Source organism: Pholcus phalangioides, unplaced genomic scaffold (assembly GCF_987345545.1).
Source record: "Pholcus phalangioides strain wild (caught in Gottingen) unplaced genomic scaffold, Ppha-v1.0 ptg000030l_1, whole genome shotgun sequence".
Taxonomy (NCBI): Eukaryota; Metazoa; Arthropoda; class Arachnida; order Araneae; family Pholcidae; genus Pholcus; species Pholcus phalangioides.
In genome coordinates, this window is record NW_028301620.1 from 2,500,118 (window position 1) to 2,514,731 (window position 14,614).

The 14,614-nt window shown below is 34.3% G+C and overlaps 1 protein-coding gene across 3 annotated transcripts in view; it reads left to right on the forward strand.

Annotated features, from left to right (window-relative positions):
- CROT (Carnitine O-octanoyltransferase) overlaps nucleotides 1-14,614 on the forward strand; it is a 55,321-nt gene that overhangs the window by 18,851 nt on the left and 21,856 nt on the right. For all 3 annotated transcript variants that reach the window (XM_089252590.1, XM_089252589.1, XM_089252591.1), the window contains exons 3-8: nucleotides 648-786; nucleotides 2,514-2,638; nucleotides 3,143-3,321; nucleotides 4,440-4,564; nucleotides 8,708-8,916; nucleotides 12,162-12,275. In XM_089252590.1, coding sequence (XP_089108716.1) covers nucleotides 648-786; nucleotides 2,514-2,638; nucleotides 3,143-3,321; nucleotides 4,440-4,564; nucleotides 8,708-8,916; nucleotides 12,162-12,275 — 891 coding nt within the window. The remainder of the gene's footprint in view (nucleotides 1-647; nucleotides 787-2,513; nucleotides 2,639-3,142; nucleotides 3,322-4,439; nucleotides 4,565-8,707; nucleotides 8,917-12,161; nucleotides 12,276-14,614) is intronic.

A 14,614-nucleotide genomic window follows, 5' to 3' on the forward strand; every position in this document is an offset into this window, starting at 1 on the left:
CATGAAGAAAACATTGGAGGGGCTGAAAATTGATGGTTGTCCCATATATACGTGACTCAAGCGCGTACGCAGAAGGTGCATTGCATTGTTTTTCAACCTTGTATTTCCATTTGCAGTAAAAGAACATAGTTGGAAAAACTCATGCCTTAGCATATAAAAACATTCGCTGTATATTATTGCGCTTAAGTTATATTAACCCTTCAAGCCAGTTCAGAAATTTAAATATCAATTCCCTATGTGCTGAAACAGGCAAAATGCCTTGTAGGATTCTCCGGTCTCTTAACATGGTTAAATTTAAATTAATTTTTTCGAAATTTTTACTGATTGCTGACTATAATTCATTTATTAGCAGGTGAAGAGGTGAACTTTTGGTTGACTTTTTTTTAATTTTTTGTCCTATTTCATGAGAATTACCCAAATATATTTTTGGACTCTACAAACAATAAAAATGGCAATTTCAAGAAACATGAAATAAACTGCTTGTGTTTTATTTCATGTTTCTTTCACATGAAATGAAATACAAATATTTAATATATATTTCATACAATACAAGTATTTTATTTCATGTAGTAAAATGTTGAATGAATATTTTGTTCTTTTTCATATAAACTTTTGTTCATCAGATAATTTGTTTTCCAAACTTTCAGGTGAGCCAGGTAGCCGACTATGCTCCTAGAGATATGCTGTATGTGTCAAAATCTAGGAAGACTTTCTCCAATGATGAGTCCTTACCTAGTCTTCCTGTTCCACCTTTGGACCAAACTATTGAGAAATATCTGGACTCCGGTGAGCATTGCAAATTTAGTATAATTGATAGTGTCAGGGCCGCAACTAGGGGGAGCAGGCAGGTCTGGTGCCTTGAGCACTGTATCAGAAGGGTTTGCTGAATTCACCCTCAACTCCATCTTCTACATGGCGGGGGGGGGGGGGCACCAAAATGTTGGTTTGCCCCAGGTGGCAAAGTATTTAGTTGTGGCCCTGGAGAGTGTCTAGTAATAAGTTCTCTGTGCATTTAACTTCTTGTTTTCACTTGATATTTTGATAGAGTTTCAACTTTGTTTTTATCTTTTTCTTATATCTGTTACTTATGTTTATTTGATTATAGTTTGATTTTTTTTATTTAACATTTCCGTTGAATAATGTAATTAGATGTTATCCGTTGAACATGGAACAGAAATATCTTGTGAGTATTGTACTACACAGGATCAAAAATTATTATTCTAGCAAGCATGTACTGATAAATGAGACACGCACCAAAAGTCAATAAATGAGGATCATATGTAGATTTGAGGATATACATAGATATTATTATACTTATCACAAAATTATGAATCGTACTACTTTAAGTAATTTAATTAATTTTTTCATTACAAACGCAGAATTTGAATTCCAACATACTGAGACATTAAGTGATTAATTGAGCTGCACACACAAACTAAACGCACATATCCTATCAGAAGTTACACACAAATTAAAGGCACATCTATCAGAGGCCTATTGTAGTAATGAGTTACATTTTGAGTTACTACATACATTTGTTACTACATACATTGAGTTAATACATTTTGAGTTACTTATACAGTGAAAAAAACTTCACAAATATTTTAAATTCTATATAATAAATTCCTATATAGCAATGCCCTCTATAATGGTAATCCCCTATATAAAAACACCCTCTGCAATGGTAATCTTCTATATAGCAATATTACTCTCCAGTCTTGAAGCCCTTTTCATAGTGTTAATATATTCCATCTATAACGCTAATTATTTTATAATGATACATTTCTCCATTCTCTTAAGTATCGTTATGTAGGTTGTTTCACTGCATCTACACATATTTAGCTATTTATGAGATTAACATTTCATTTTTGTATCGTCAGAATGCATTTCTTACTTTGGATTAGATAGCTAGCTGAATATTTTAGCCCTAGTTTTCCCTGTTTTTGAATGCCATGTTTTGTTATCTTAGGTCACATAGGTTGAGAATCACTGATGGACATGAATGGCTGAGACTCAAAACAGTGTCACCTGTCTTGATTTTAATTTTTCATACATGACTGAATTTTGGTGATTGCAATTCTCATGTTGTCGGTCTGCCTGAGTAGGCATGCACTGACAGAATGTGATATCACAATGTGTGACAAAATCTATGAAGTGAAACATTTTATATGCATTCTTAATTTGAGGGCTTTCATCAAATAAAATCATTAATATACACACTATCTCTGAGAACTGTTGTTAAAAGCTGGCATGCATATTTGTATCAATGAATTTTCATGATAGTACTTGCAAATACAACAGCTTTATCTTATTAAATGTTTATTTTAACATAAAAATATATCTGATTTTGAATTGGGAATATCCTGTACTTTGATATGTATTAATTAAAATTAATATTTTGTATATTTGGCAGCAATTATGCAGTGTTGGCATTGTGTGAAATGAACACAACCTATAATTAGCTGAATAAGAATTTCCTTGACAAACAAGGTTTTTTCTTATTTATTTCTCAGTTAAACCTGTGGTGACTGAAGAAGAGTACAAAAAAACAGAAGCAATCTGCAAAGAATTTTTGAACGGCATTGGCAAAGAACTCCAGATGAAATTGATGCAAAAAGCCAATCATCAAAGAAATTGGGTAAATCTATCAAAAACATTTGAATTAGCAAGAGTAATACTCTGATGCAATTTATGTTATTGATATTGAACCATATTTTACCTTTATTTTCTATAAATAATTATGGGCATATTATTATTTACAAGGAAAAAAAATCTGTTACGCTAAATTATATTAATGTGCTTTTTATACTTACTTTTGCCACTAATTAGTCTTGATTAGAAGAAAATGTGAAAGAATGGGGTAATCATCATCACAACAATCAGGAAGACATTATCAAGACATTTTAACCTTATGCAATCTCTTGCATTTGTAAGAGGCCTCATTTGGGTTTTAGAGGAAGTTTCATAGATGAAAGTTGTGTACAACATCATCAATACACAAAAGAGAGGCTAATTAGAAATTTTATGATACAATCAATTCAACAATAATTTTGCCATATTAACTTATGATTTATGTTTTTTTTTTCAAATTTAAGATGACTTATGATTATTTATAAACCAAAATACACTCTGTTCTTTCCAGCTGGAGAAATGGTGGGAAGAGCTAGCATATCTACAACACAGAAGTCCTCTTCTTCCTCAGTGCAGCATGGTGGGAATTACTGATCTGCTGAATATTTGGCCTTATGAACCAAAAAGACAAATCAAATATGGTTCACTCTACCTATATTTTCAGTTGTGCTTCTGGAGGCTGCTACAAGAGTAATTTTTTTTTTTTTTTTTGGAGACTTCACATTCATTTTCAAGACAATTTTACCAATTTAATACTCTTGAAATTTTCAATAAACTGGGAGCAAATAACTGGAATTTTTCAACTGGCATCATCAAACAACATGATGACTATTATTTGAAACTATAGCTGTGTGTGCTAAATTGCACATGCACCTCCATAAATATTCATCTGAGGAACTTTTAACAAAGTCAGTATTTGCTGTGTATGCGTTCGGCATCTCGCGTGAAGTTTGGTTCTCATGAATGCTTGTTATGTGCTCAAGAAGTGCTGCCATCCATATTCCGAATTTGCAATAAGATATATTTGATCACACATTTGGAACAAAAATATTTGATAGAATTCACATTTTTCAGTAATTTATTCATAATAGACTTTTAGCTTCTGTGTTCGCAGATCATATAGGTAATTATAATGATGAATATTGAGAACCGTCACTGAACAGAATATTGAGAACCGAATATTAAGAATATATCAGCATGCTGGAGGTAAACATTACATCCTATTTCAAAAACTATCACAGAGATATTCACTTTATAAAAAAAAGTGACCACCATAGAAAGACACAAAAAAACTGCTCTCCTGTAAAATTTCCCTTTTCTGACGATGTCGTTTACCTCTGGCGTACAGAGATAGGGAGAGGAATGAAAAATTCAAATGTTTTATTTTCAAAAATGTTTTTCTCTTCTGCATCTATTGCAGTTTCTACTGATGTGGTTTTCCAACACTAAAGCACGAATGTGAGCCAGTCTCTCCTTTTCTCTCCGCAGAGAGCAGACATGACTTAAACACACTACTTACATGACACAAGAATTAAGATATGTGACATATTTTCACTTCCAAATGTGGAAGGCAGATGACAGCACCAATATAACATGAAACAAGTAAAAAACTCACTTACTTAGTCACACATACACTCAGAACACACTTTCTGACATGCACCAATCCATTAAAAAATCCTCAAAGAAATGTTGTTTACAAATTGCATGTATGGTTAAGTAGTTTTAGTTTCTATTGACAATTTTTTTTATTAATATGATCTTTTACAAATTATGTTGGTTTTTTTATCAGTTTTCAATCTGTTATGTAGGGAACGCCTAAAACCTCATTACTCTCAGGATATTCCTTGGAGCATGCATCAATTTAGAAGGCTTTTCAATACAGTTCGTATTCCTGGAGAAGAACAAGATAAGATAGTTTGTCATTTCCATCCAGGTAAGATACCGTTGTTTCTATTGAGAGTCTATTGATTTATCTGCACTTTATTTCAATGTGAAGAATTAAATACTCATATAAATTTTAAGAATTTCTATTATTTCACATTATATTTAACCATTCTTCAAGGGGGGTTAGTGCACTATCTTGGCTTCCCATGCTTTGCTATGAAAATCCCCTTCCTTTGAGGAACATTTAAAAATTTTCTATTCAATTTAGACACTCAATTTTTCTTTCTCAAATACTATGAATATCTTCATGAAATTTATCGAGAGCATTTATGATTTTAATTGTTGGCTATTTTTTTTCTTGAATTTTAACTTCAACAACATGTAGCTTTTTTCACAAATCACTGAAATTTATTCCCACTTTGTACCGTAAAGTTTCTTTAAATAATTTAAATAAGAAATCCAGGTGATACATGCTCTCCTTAGAGCATGTATCACCTTGCTTTCAAGACATTTCAACAAGTAGTGTGTGAAAAAATGTCTTATCTGACAAAAAACTTAGTTTTGAGAAAAGAACATTCTAACGGAAAACATTAGAATGTACAGTAAAACCTCCCAACAACATTCATTAATGGGACTGTGAAAATGTGACTGCTATTGAGAGTGGTAGTTTTATTTCTGAAACCCCCCCCCCCCCAAATTTGCGATCTATATATATCGCATGTGAAATGACAATCCCTTCTGTAACTGATTACGATAGGTATACACGGTGCATAGCAAACATGGGTTATAGCATTTTTTATCATTTTTGTTGCACCACTGTCATTTTCTGCACACGAGGGCTAATTAGACCAGGACCTACAATTTATTGCTGATTCTGAATGGCAGGCTTGTTTTTTATACTCATCGAGAGGTTGGTGCGCTAACACCTTGATTGGGACTCCCTGCAGTAGCAATTTTTTCTGCAGTCATGTCACTGTTTTGTTGTACCCTGTGTCAGGAAAGTTTTCTGACAAGGACAAACTGGGTATCGAACTCGCTGCATCTCTAAACATCCTTTGTTACTTTGGGTGAGTATATTATCGACCTGGGCTACCGTGCCCACTACAGCATTGCACTGGGAAATCATTGATCCTAGATGCATACTCCCAATTAGAAAAGGTTTTCAAATAATGTTCAGCATGCAGATATGTCATATATTATCATCATATATATGCATCTGTGGTGTTTGGTCAAAACATGATATCTCCAAAAAATGGCCTTTTGATCTAAAAGTAAGCCTTGCTAATTGTAACTAATTAGAAAGGAGATAAATGCACAAATACATGCGTACGGCTAAACAACATGCTGATGTATGGTATTTTCATTTGTATTTGTATGTATGCTTTATTTTTGATTTTTAAATGACAATGAAAATGCTTGTATCTCAAAAATGTGATTTTGGAGTTGTCATGTTTTGACCAAACACCACAGATATAATATATGACATTAAATTGACGCTAAATTGTAACACAATTGACACGTTTAAAAAAAAAATTTGATTGACAAATTTGATTGGTAAGGGACAATGCAAGATTATGGTGTCGCAGGGAATTTTTCTCTAATAGGGTTGTCAATAAATGGAATGGCTTACCCCCGGAGGTAGTAAATTGTAACACAATTGACACGTTTAAAAAGAAATACGATAAACATGTTGAGGTAAATCGAGAAGCTATCCATTCTTAGAATAAGACAACCATAAGTATTATTTATGGGCGTTGTATAATATTTTATCTTGTGTATATATTGTTTATAATTTGTGTTAATTGCATTTTTAATTGGGTTGCTGTATTTTTGAAATATATGACATCCATATTTTTATGGGCATCTTTTTCTCAGCCATTTCATTGGGCATTTTGCCTGTTGTGGCGTTGTATTTGTATTCTGAGAGTCTCTTTCCATGATTGAATACCTAGGTATTCATATTGATCATAACCTCAGATGGAAAGCTCATGTAAAATATCTGCAAAGTAAACTTTGCTATGTAATTTACAAACTATATTACCTAAAACCATATATAGATCACTCGTTCATGTTAACACTTTATTACTCATTATTTCATTCCCTTCTATTATATGGTTTGGCTATCTGGGGTGGCGACTTCATTTCAAATCTTACACAATAATGAAACTCCAAAAAAGAGCAATAAGACTCATCACAAGTGACTATTTGACTCCTTCAAAACAACTTTTTCAAAGTCTTGGAATCTTTCCCGTACATCAGCTTTATTTCTACAAATCTATTATAATTATTTTTAAACGACAATTTGCTTCACTTTTGAACAGTTCCCGTTTCTCAAATAGATTGAACAATATATGCTCTCTACCACTTATCCACAAAACTCTTCTGAAGAAGCACTTTACTTACCTCATTCCGAAATTTTGCAACTCTTTACTACCGGATATCCTTAATATTACTAACTTATTACCTTTCAAAAAACACATGAAACAATATCTTTTTTCAATCAGTGACATCGAGAGTTTCTTTTGATTTTCCTTATGCTCCTGAATCAGTTAAATTATGAATCTATTTGATCTTGCGCATTGCAACATTATATTGATTTTTGTTATTTGTACTTATCTGAAACTCATGCAATGTGTATTTCATATAATTTGCACTTCTTGCCGTTGCCAAAAATACTACAAATTATGCGAAAGTTTTGTTCTGATATTTGATTTTTTTAAAACCCCCTCCCCATTTTTGTAAAACTGTGTTTTTTTCTAATATTTCATTTTTCCGTTTTAGATTGTTGTTGATGTTTACTAATAAGCAACTGTGTTCCTTATTATTCGTTTAAACTTGCAATGTATCATCCAGTATGAGTCTCGAGACCCCTTGGCTGATTTTTTTGTTTTATCTTGTATTTATGTAAAAAAATAAAATAATAAACAAACAATATGATTATATTTTGATGATATTATAATAATTGATTAATCAATCTAAATTAATAATATGACATCTTAAAATTCAGGCTTTCAGTGTTCAAGTCGAACACAACAAGCGAGAAAAACTGATATGGACCAAGATGATGTACCAGCAACCCCAAGTAATTCTTTGTTCACACTGGACTCTCAACAGTCATTCTTACCAACGTTTTCTTAAGTTCAATCGGATTAGCTGAAGACTTAAGAGCTGACATACATTCTTGTTAATAGAAAAAAGACTGACACACGCATCGTTCTCAAAAAATTAAGACCCTGGATATTTATATTCCTATTTGAGAGCACAATTTTTTTTTGAACTTGGCCATTTCTTGGAGTAGAGAGTGCCAAATAAACAAAGGGTTTCTAGTAATCGGATAACTTGCATATCCCTCTAGTGCAGGCATCTTCAATCTGTTGCTCGCGAGCACCATGGTGCTCCCCTGAAGCTCCAAAAGTGCTTTACGCTTGTGTCTGATTTTGTGCTCACGAGCACTTGATCAAAGCTTCAATTATATTTCCCTGTGAAAATTGCATTCAAGAATTATAATTATACAAATTTCAGGCACTGATGTCAAACTTGCCATAAGGGAACTCTTCGTTTGATGAAGTGAACCAGTGCTCATGGCTCAATAAAGGTTGAAGACCCCTGCTCTAGTAATTAGAGTGCCAACAACAGGTCTCTTTTGTTGTCCCCTATATTATCTCTTCAAGTTTTTATCCTCTCAACTGTCTTCAATATACCAATCTAGTATTTGTACCCAGGGAAAGAAAGCATTCATAATCTGTTTTCCCTCTATAAAATTCAAGGAGGGGGAAAACTTCATTAAACATTATTTTTTCTCGTGATATGCATATTTTTTTCCTGACTCTATGCCCAAAGTGGCCGTTGTTCTGATATTACTTTTGTTCAAAGGTGGCCATTAGAAGACGTTTTACTGTGTAATGACTGCCTGCAGTTTATATTAAAATATGTTAAAAATACTTCTGGTGCAGGTAGAACAAAAACTTAAACACAGTTGGACATAGAAAATTTTATAGTATTTGAAAATTGAAAAATTTGAACATGTGTTTTTTAGACTTTTTATCAAGTTTTAATACAGACATCTTTCTTGAATTTCTACATTGTTTTATGTTTCTGTTGCTGAAATAATTTGCATGCCAAACATGCATTTACTGACTAAAAAAGAAATTTAATGGAAATAAATTGATTTTATCATTCCATTTAATTTCAGAGAGTGAAGATACACAGAGTCATTCACATGTCATAATCCTTCATCGCGGCCACATATTCACTTTTGATGCACTTGATGAGAGTGGTGAAATTTTGACACCACCCGAACTTTCCTTACAGATGCGAAGGATTAAAGATTGGGCCAAAATTAATGGCGAAGGATCTTCTGTGTCTTCCCTGACACTTGCTGAAAGAAGTGAATGGGCAAAGGTATCATCCATCTGAATTTAAATATGTTTATCTTAGAAGTTATTATTGGTTGCTGTATGAGATAAATTTGTTTTAACTCATAAACCTTTGTCAGAGGAACCGATATGGACAAAGCATTGAGGGACGGGGGGGGGGGGGGGGGGCTGAAAGTTGCTGGGCATCCCTATTTACAGGACTCAGGTGTGTATGCAGGAGAGGGAAGGTGCATCACATTGTTTTTTTCTGAAATTATTGGGGAAGCTCAGCCCCCCTACAAAATTTATTGGGGGCTCAAAGTGCCTCAGCTCTTAAGTTCTGGCACCTATGACTTTGTACTTATAGCATTGAAATCGGACAGTTAACAGCTGTTTTTTTATTTTCAATGTTATGAAATTTATATTAGTTAGAGCAGAGCTGGGCAAATTGAAAAAAAAATCTAGTCTCCAGAACAATTTTTTAGGTGCCAAAAACATTTTTACCCAAAGAAAAGGTCCAAAATAGTATTACTTTTGACTTTTACAGGGCATAGTGACCCTATTTCATGTTGACAGATATGCTACTATAAATGCTAAACATTTTGTGCTGTTCTCAGCCTGCAATTTAGTAACTAAGCAAAGAATTTTAGGCACCAATACCAATTTTTTGGTCGTCATGGTGACATGGCAATTGGGATTTTTCCAGGCCTGTATTAAAGTATACATGTTTATTTTGCTTTTTACTGTATAGGGTTGATTACTTAATTCCTCTCCCTCCCACTACATTTTATTGGTTAACTGTTGATCCTAGAGGTATACGTCCAATTGGAAAAATTTATCCAAATAAATTGTAGAACTCTTGGACACGTATTTCATGTTGCATGGGGTTGTATAGTTATTAAAATAAAAGATAAAATTTTTAATAAAGATACCTTGTTCTCAAAAACCCAATTAAAGAAAGTTGTTGCCATTGCTCTCTTGAGACCAAAAAAAAATTCAGTGTTTCTAAGTGCAATATTTGTCGAGATATCTGAATTCAAAAAATTGGGGAAAAGTTGGAAAGGAACAGCGTCTAATAGACAATGCTTTCCATAATTTATCACTTTTCCAACTTTTCTCCCATTTTTGAATTCAAATATCTCTGTGAATATTGTACTTGGAAATTTTTTGTCCATTAAAAAGTTAATTTTTTTTTTATTTTAATAAAACCCCTACACAACCCCTTGCAACATGAATGACATACACTGGTGAAATAAATTAAGAGAATTTGTATATTTTATGGAATTTCATGAAAAGAACTGAACTGAATGTGAAACCACTGCTTCTAGACAAAAATGCAAATCTTGTACATCAAATACGTAAGCGTACACGTGTGTGTAGGCGGAGCCAGTAGAGAAACATACTTTATAAGCGAGCATAAGTTACGACACATTTCGTTCACTAGCACACCTCTGCGAATTTCTTGGTGTTATTTCGCAGCATCGCTTAATTTCAAATTGTAACAGTAAAAATTAGTAACCACCAACGTTTAGATGATGTAATGAGGTGGCGAATTGTGGGGAGGCTAGAAGCAGGCCAATCTCAAGTCCAGATTTGTAGAGAGTTCAATTTAATGCCCAACGTCGTGTGTAACTTATGGAAACAGTTCCAGGATACCGGATCCATCGAGAGAAAGCCTGGGCAAGGTCGTCCAAGAGCCACGACTGCCAGAGAAGATCGCCATTTGTCGATTATAGCAAGGCGTAACAGGAGTGCTACAGCTTCTCAGCTCTCTCTTGACTTGTATGCAGCCACAGGAACCCGTGCATCAAGGGTGACTGTTTCCAAAAGACTTCATGAGAGAGGGTTGTTTGCAAGAAGACCTGCTGTTTGCGTTCCGCTCACTTCTACGGACAGGAGAATCCGTTTATCATGGTGCAGAGAGCATAGAGATTGGAGTATGGATCAATGGGGGACCGTTCTCTTCACTGATGAGTCCCGGTTCAGCCTAAGCACCGATTCTCGCCGTACGTTCATATGGAGAGAACCAGGGACCCGCTACCTACCCTCCAATGTCCGCGAAATCGACCATTATGGCGGAGGAGGTTTAATGGTCTGGGCAGGCATCATGTTGGATGGCCGCACACCTCTCCATGTCTTTGAAAGATGCACTGTGACTGGTGTGACGTATAAGGATGAGGTCTTGGAGCCCTATGTTTGCCTTTTCAGGGGTGCAGTTGGCTTTGAGTTCATTTTAATGGACTTTAACGTGAGGCCACATAGAGCTCTTCTGCTCGACGATTTTCTAGAGAGTGAGGATATTCGCCGGATGGATTGGCCAGCCAGATCTCCAGATCTTAACCCTATAGAGCATGTCTGGGATGCTCTGGGGAGGGCAATTGCAACTCGCAACCCCCCTCCGGGAACCATCCAGGGAATGAAAACAGCGTTGTTGAATGAGTGGGACCAATTGCCACAGGAAATGATAAACTGCCTTATTTCAGGTATGAAATCACGCTGCGAGACCTGTATATGTGTAAGAGGGGACCATACCCCCTATTAACCCGTCTATTAACCCATTTTTTTGTTTATTCTGCAACCGCTGTTTCATACCTTCTGACTCCAACGAGTGTTACACACGATCATGCGTGTGTATTACAATTATTAAATGGTTATTTGTTTTGTATTGTATCAATGTATGTGCATATCAAATTTCATTAAAATCGGTGCAGTAGTTCTAGAGATAATCGACCAAGTCTGCAAATTCTTTTAATTTCTTACACCAGTGTATCTAAGTTCTACGTGTTATTTAAATTCTTTTTTTAATTGGAGTATGCCTCTGGGATCAAAGATTCTCCAGTAAAATGCCACTAGGAGAATTTAATAATCACCCTGTAATCGTGTATAGTAGGAAAAACTAAAAATGATGAAAAGTTATTTACTTTTCAACCAAGGGTCAATTCACACAAAACAGTCATGGGCTGTCTCAGTTCCAGAGGATCCTTCTTGTCACATCTCAAACGTTTTTATTCCCTCCATCAGCTTATTCATTCCTACCTGCCAGACACCGATCTTTCAGAATATAAATAGGTCATAACTGCTGTTGAGTGTATATAGTCTTTAACTTGAAGCATCTTGAAGAATCTTTCTTGTTTTGATAAATATTTCTATCTGTTCCCCTTGAAAATAGTCAGAGAAACAATTTTGAGCATGTTTTTGACTGAATTCCTCAATTGTATAAACAAATTTTTTATCTTTAAAATGATATAAAATGTACAACAATACTTTTTGTCACAAATTTTTCTTTTCCAGAATCTAGAATGGCTGATAAAAATTCATCCAGAAAATGCTCATCATATGGAGACAATCAATACTAGCTTGATGGTTGTATCTTTGGATGAAGCAGAACCTAAAGATGTCACAGAAGTCAGTTTGCATTCAAAATAATTATAAATTATTGTGAAAAATGGAATTTTTTATTGCCTAAAGTAGAAATTTATTGCATAACTGAAGATTAGTCTTCACAAAAAATTCTTTGATTAAATATCACTTCTGATTATTTGAAGTGATATGGCGAAAATTTATCACAGGACCAACACCAAGAAGAACATTCTCCGTTTGAACTTCAGATTAAATTTTTCTCTTCAAAAAAAAAAACATCTTAAATGATGAATAATTGCATGAAATGGGGTTTAATTAACAATTTATTTTTGATATATACAGTAAAACCTTGATAAGTCGTCACCACATGTTATCAAAAAATTATGATGGCTTAAGTGAAGTGACGATTTAACCGAAGTGCTGTCAGTTTCAATGTGCAATACTGTGAAAATTGTATAAATTTATACGATTTTCACAGTATTGCACATGTAATAAAGTAATGTAACATTTATTAAAATATAAATTAAAATTACAATACTGTATTAATAAAATTTATGGATTGCAAAAGAAAAATAGAAATGTTTACTTTTTTTTAGCTTTCATTACTTAACTTATTATAGTAAAATAAACTGGTGCACTTTGGTTTATACAAGTAATTTTTAATTTAGACTAATCCCACTTTTCACTTGTGGGGGGCCTTGGGTAGGGAGAAGCACACGTTAGAAGACCTCAACTTTGGAAAAAATGTCTGGTTTTTCAACTAAGATATTTTGTTTAAATTAGTGGGGCCCATGCAGAAATCGGGTTCAGCTCAAACAGTCACCTAATGTGTGAAAAATTTTAGCCAGCAAACAGGCTTTCCCAGCTAACTTTCGTTACTTGAACCATTTCTTTTGGTACATAAGACTTTTATGGTGACTTTTAAGCATATGGCAATGCTGTTAACAAGCTCTTTCTTTTAAAGGAAACATAAAATTAATCTGTTCTACTCTCCCAAACTTTTTCATAGTGACGAGTTAACCAAAATTTGAGACGAGTGAACGATGGTATATTAACATTGTCGTCTATGAAAGTTAGATGGGCCTGAAGAAAAACGACGACTTAACCGGAGTGACGACTTATCAGGGTGACGACTTAACAAGGTCTTACTGTATGTATATGTACCATATTTTAATGCGTACAAGGAGCCTCTCAGTCAAAAAGTGTTTCTTATACATAATAGAATTATAGATATTAATAAATTACTCAATATTTCTTGCAATTTATCATGAGACTCTGATGATGCTAATGAATCAGTAGATGTAACTGATTGTGATGTATCAGATGAGTAATTTAATGGTTTCTATAAAAATGCCGCAGCAGAAACATGGGAAGAATCACACTATTACTGCTAGATGCATTTCTTTTAATTAATGCATATATGTTAATTATGTACACTTTTATTACATCTTATGCATAATTTGGTTGGCCAGCTCTTCACATGAACTGCTTACATCCTCTCCTTTGTACTTTCTCCTTCATAATGTCTCTCCTTTTTTTGTCCCCTTTTCTCCTTGTACATCTTTCTTTCTCCACCATCCCTGGGCTCCTGGTATGCAGCTGTCCAGTCCCCCTATCTGACCCTTGACCCATCCCAAGCTTTCATCCAGGAGGGTCATCACGGATCTCACACACCCAAACACAAGTAAAAACTCAGCCTCTATGGTTGAGTTTTTCTTTCTTCTCCTTGTGCTGCTCTTTACTTGCAATGACTTGGACACTCTTTTTTTAGGCTTGCATATGTATTTTTCCCGTGGAGATGGTGTAGAGAGGGAGAAAGGGCTGTGGGGATTATGCATCTTACCCCCCTTTTATGATGGGATAGCCTCCTCATTAACGGACTCCCCTCATTTTCTCTTTCTTCAAATGCAACACTGTGTCCCAACAAACTCCAATGTTTATTCTTTTTTCACACCCATACACAGCACTGGACCCTTTTCTTGGGGTAATAACAGTGATGTGAACAGTTTTCTTTGCCCCAAGAAAGCTGGATAGTGTGTATATACTAAATAATTATACTAATGATAATAAACATTTACTGCATTACTTTGATTGCTTAGAATAATAACAAAAAAAAAATCCTTATATCTAGATTTATTTACAAAAGCATAAAATATTCCTTTATATTCTTAATTCAAGAGATGTACCTGGCCCATGCCAACAAGCATATAATTCACTTGCAGAATCAGAAAATAACATAATATTTTTCTGCAAAACTTTATAATTTTCACCTGTTAAGCTACCGTAATCAGCCTTTTTTTGGCTTGGTTTCTGTATCAGTTTGTTCCGCTAGCTTTTCATGCCCTTCAATAACTATCTGCTTTAGGTACACAGACACCTGTATT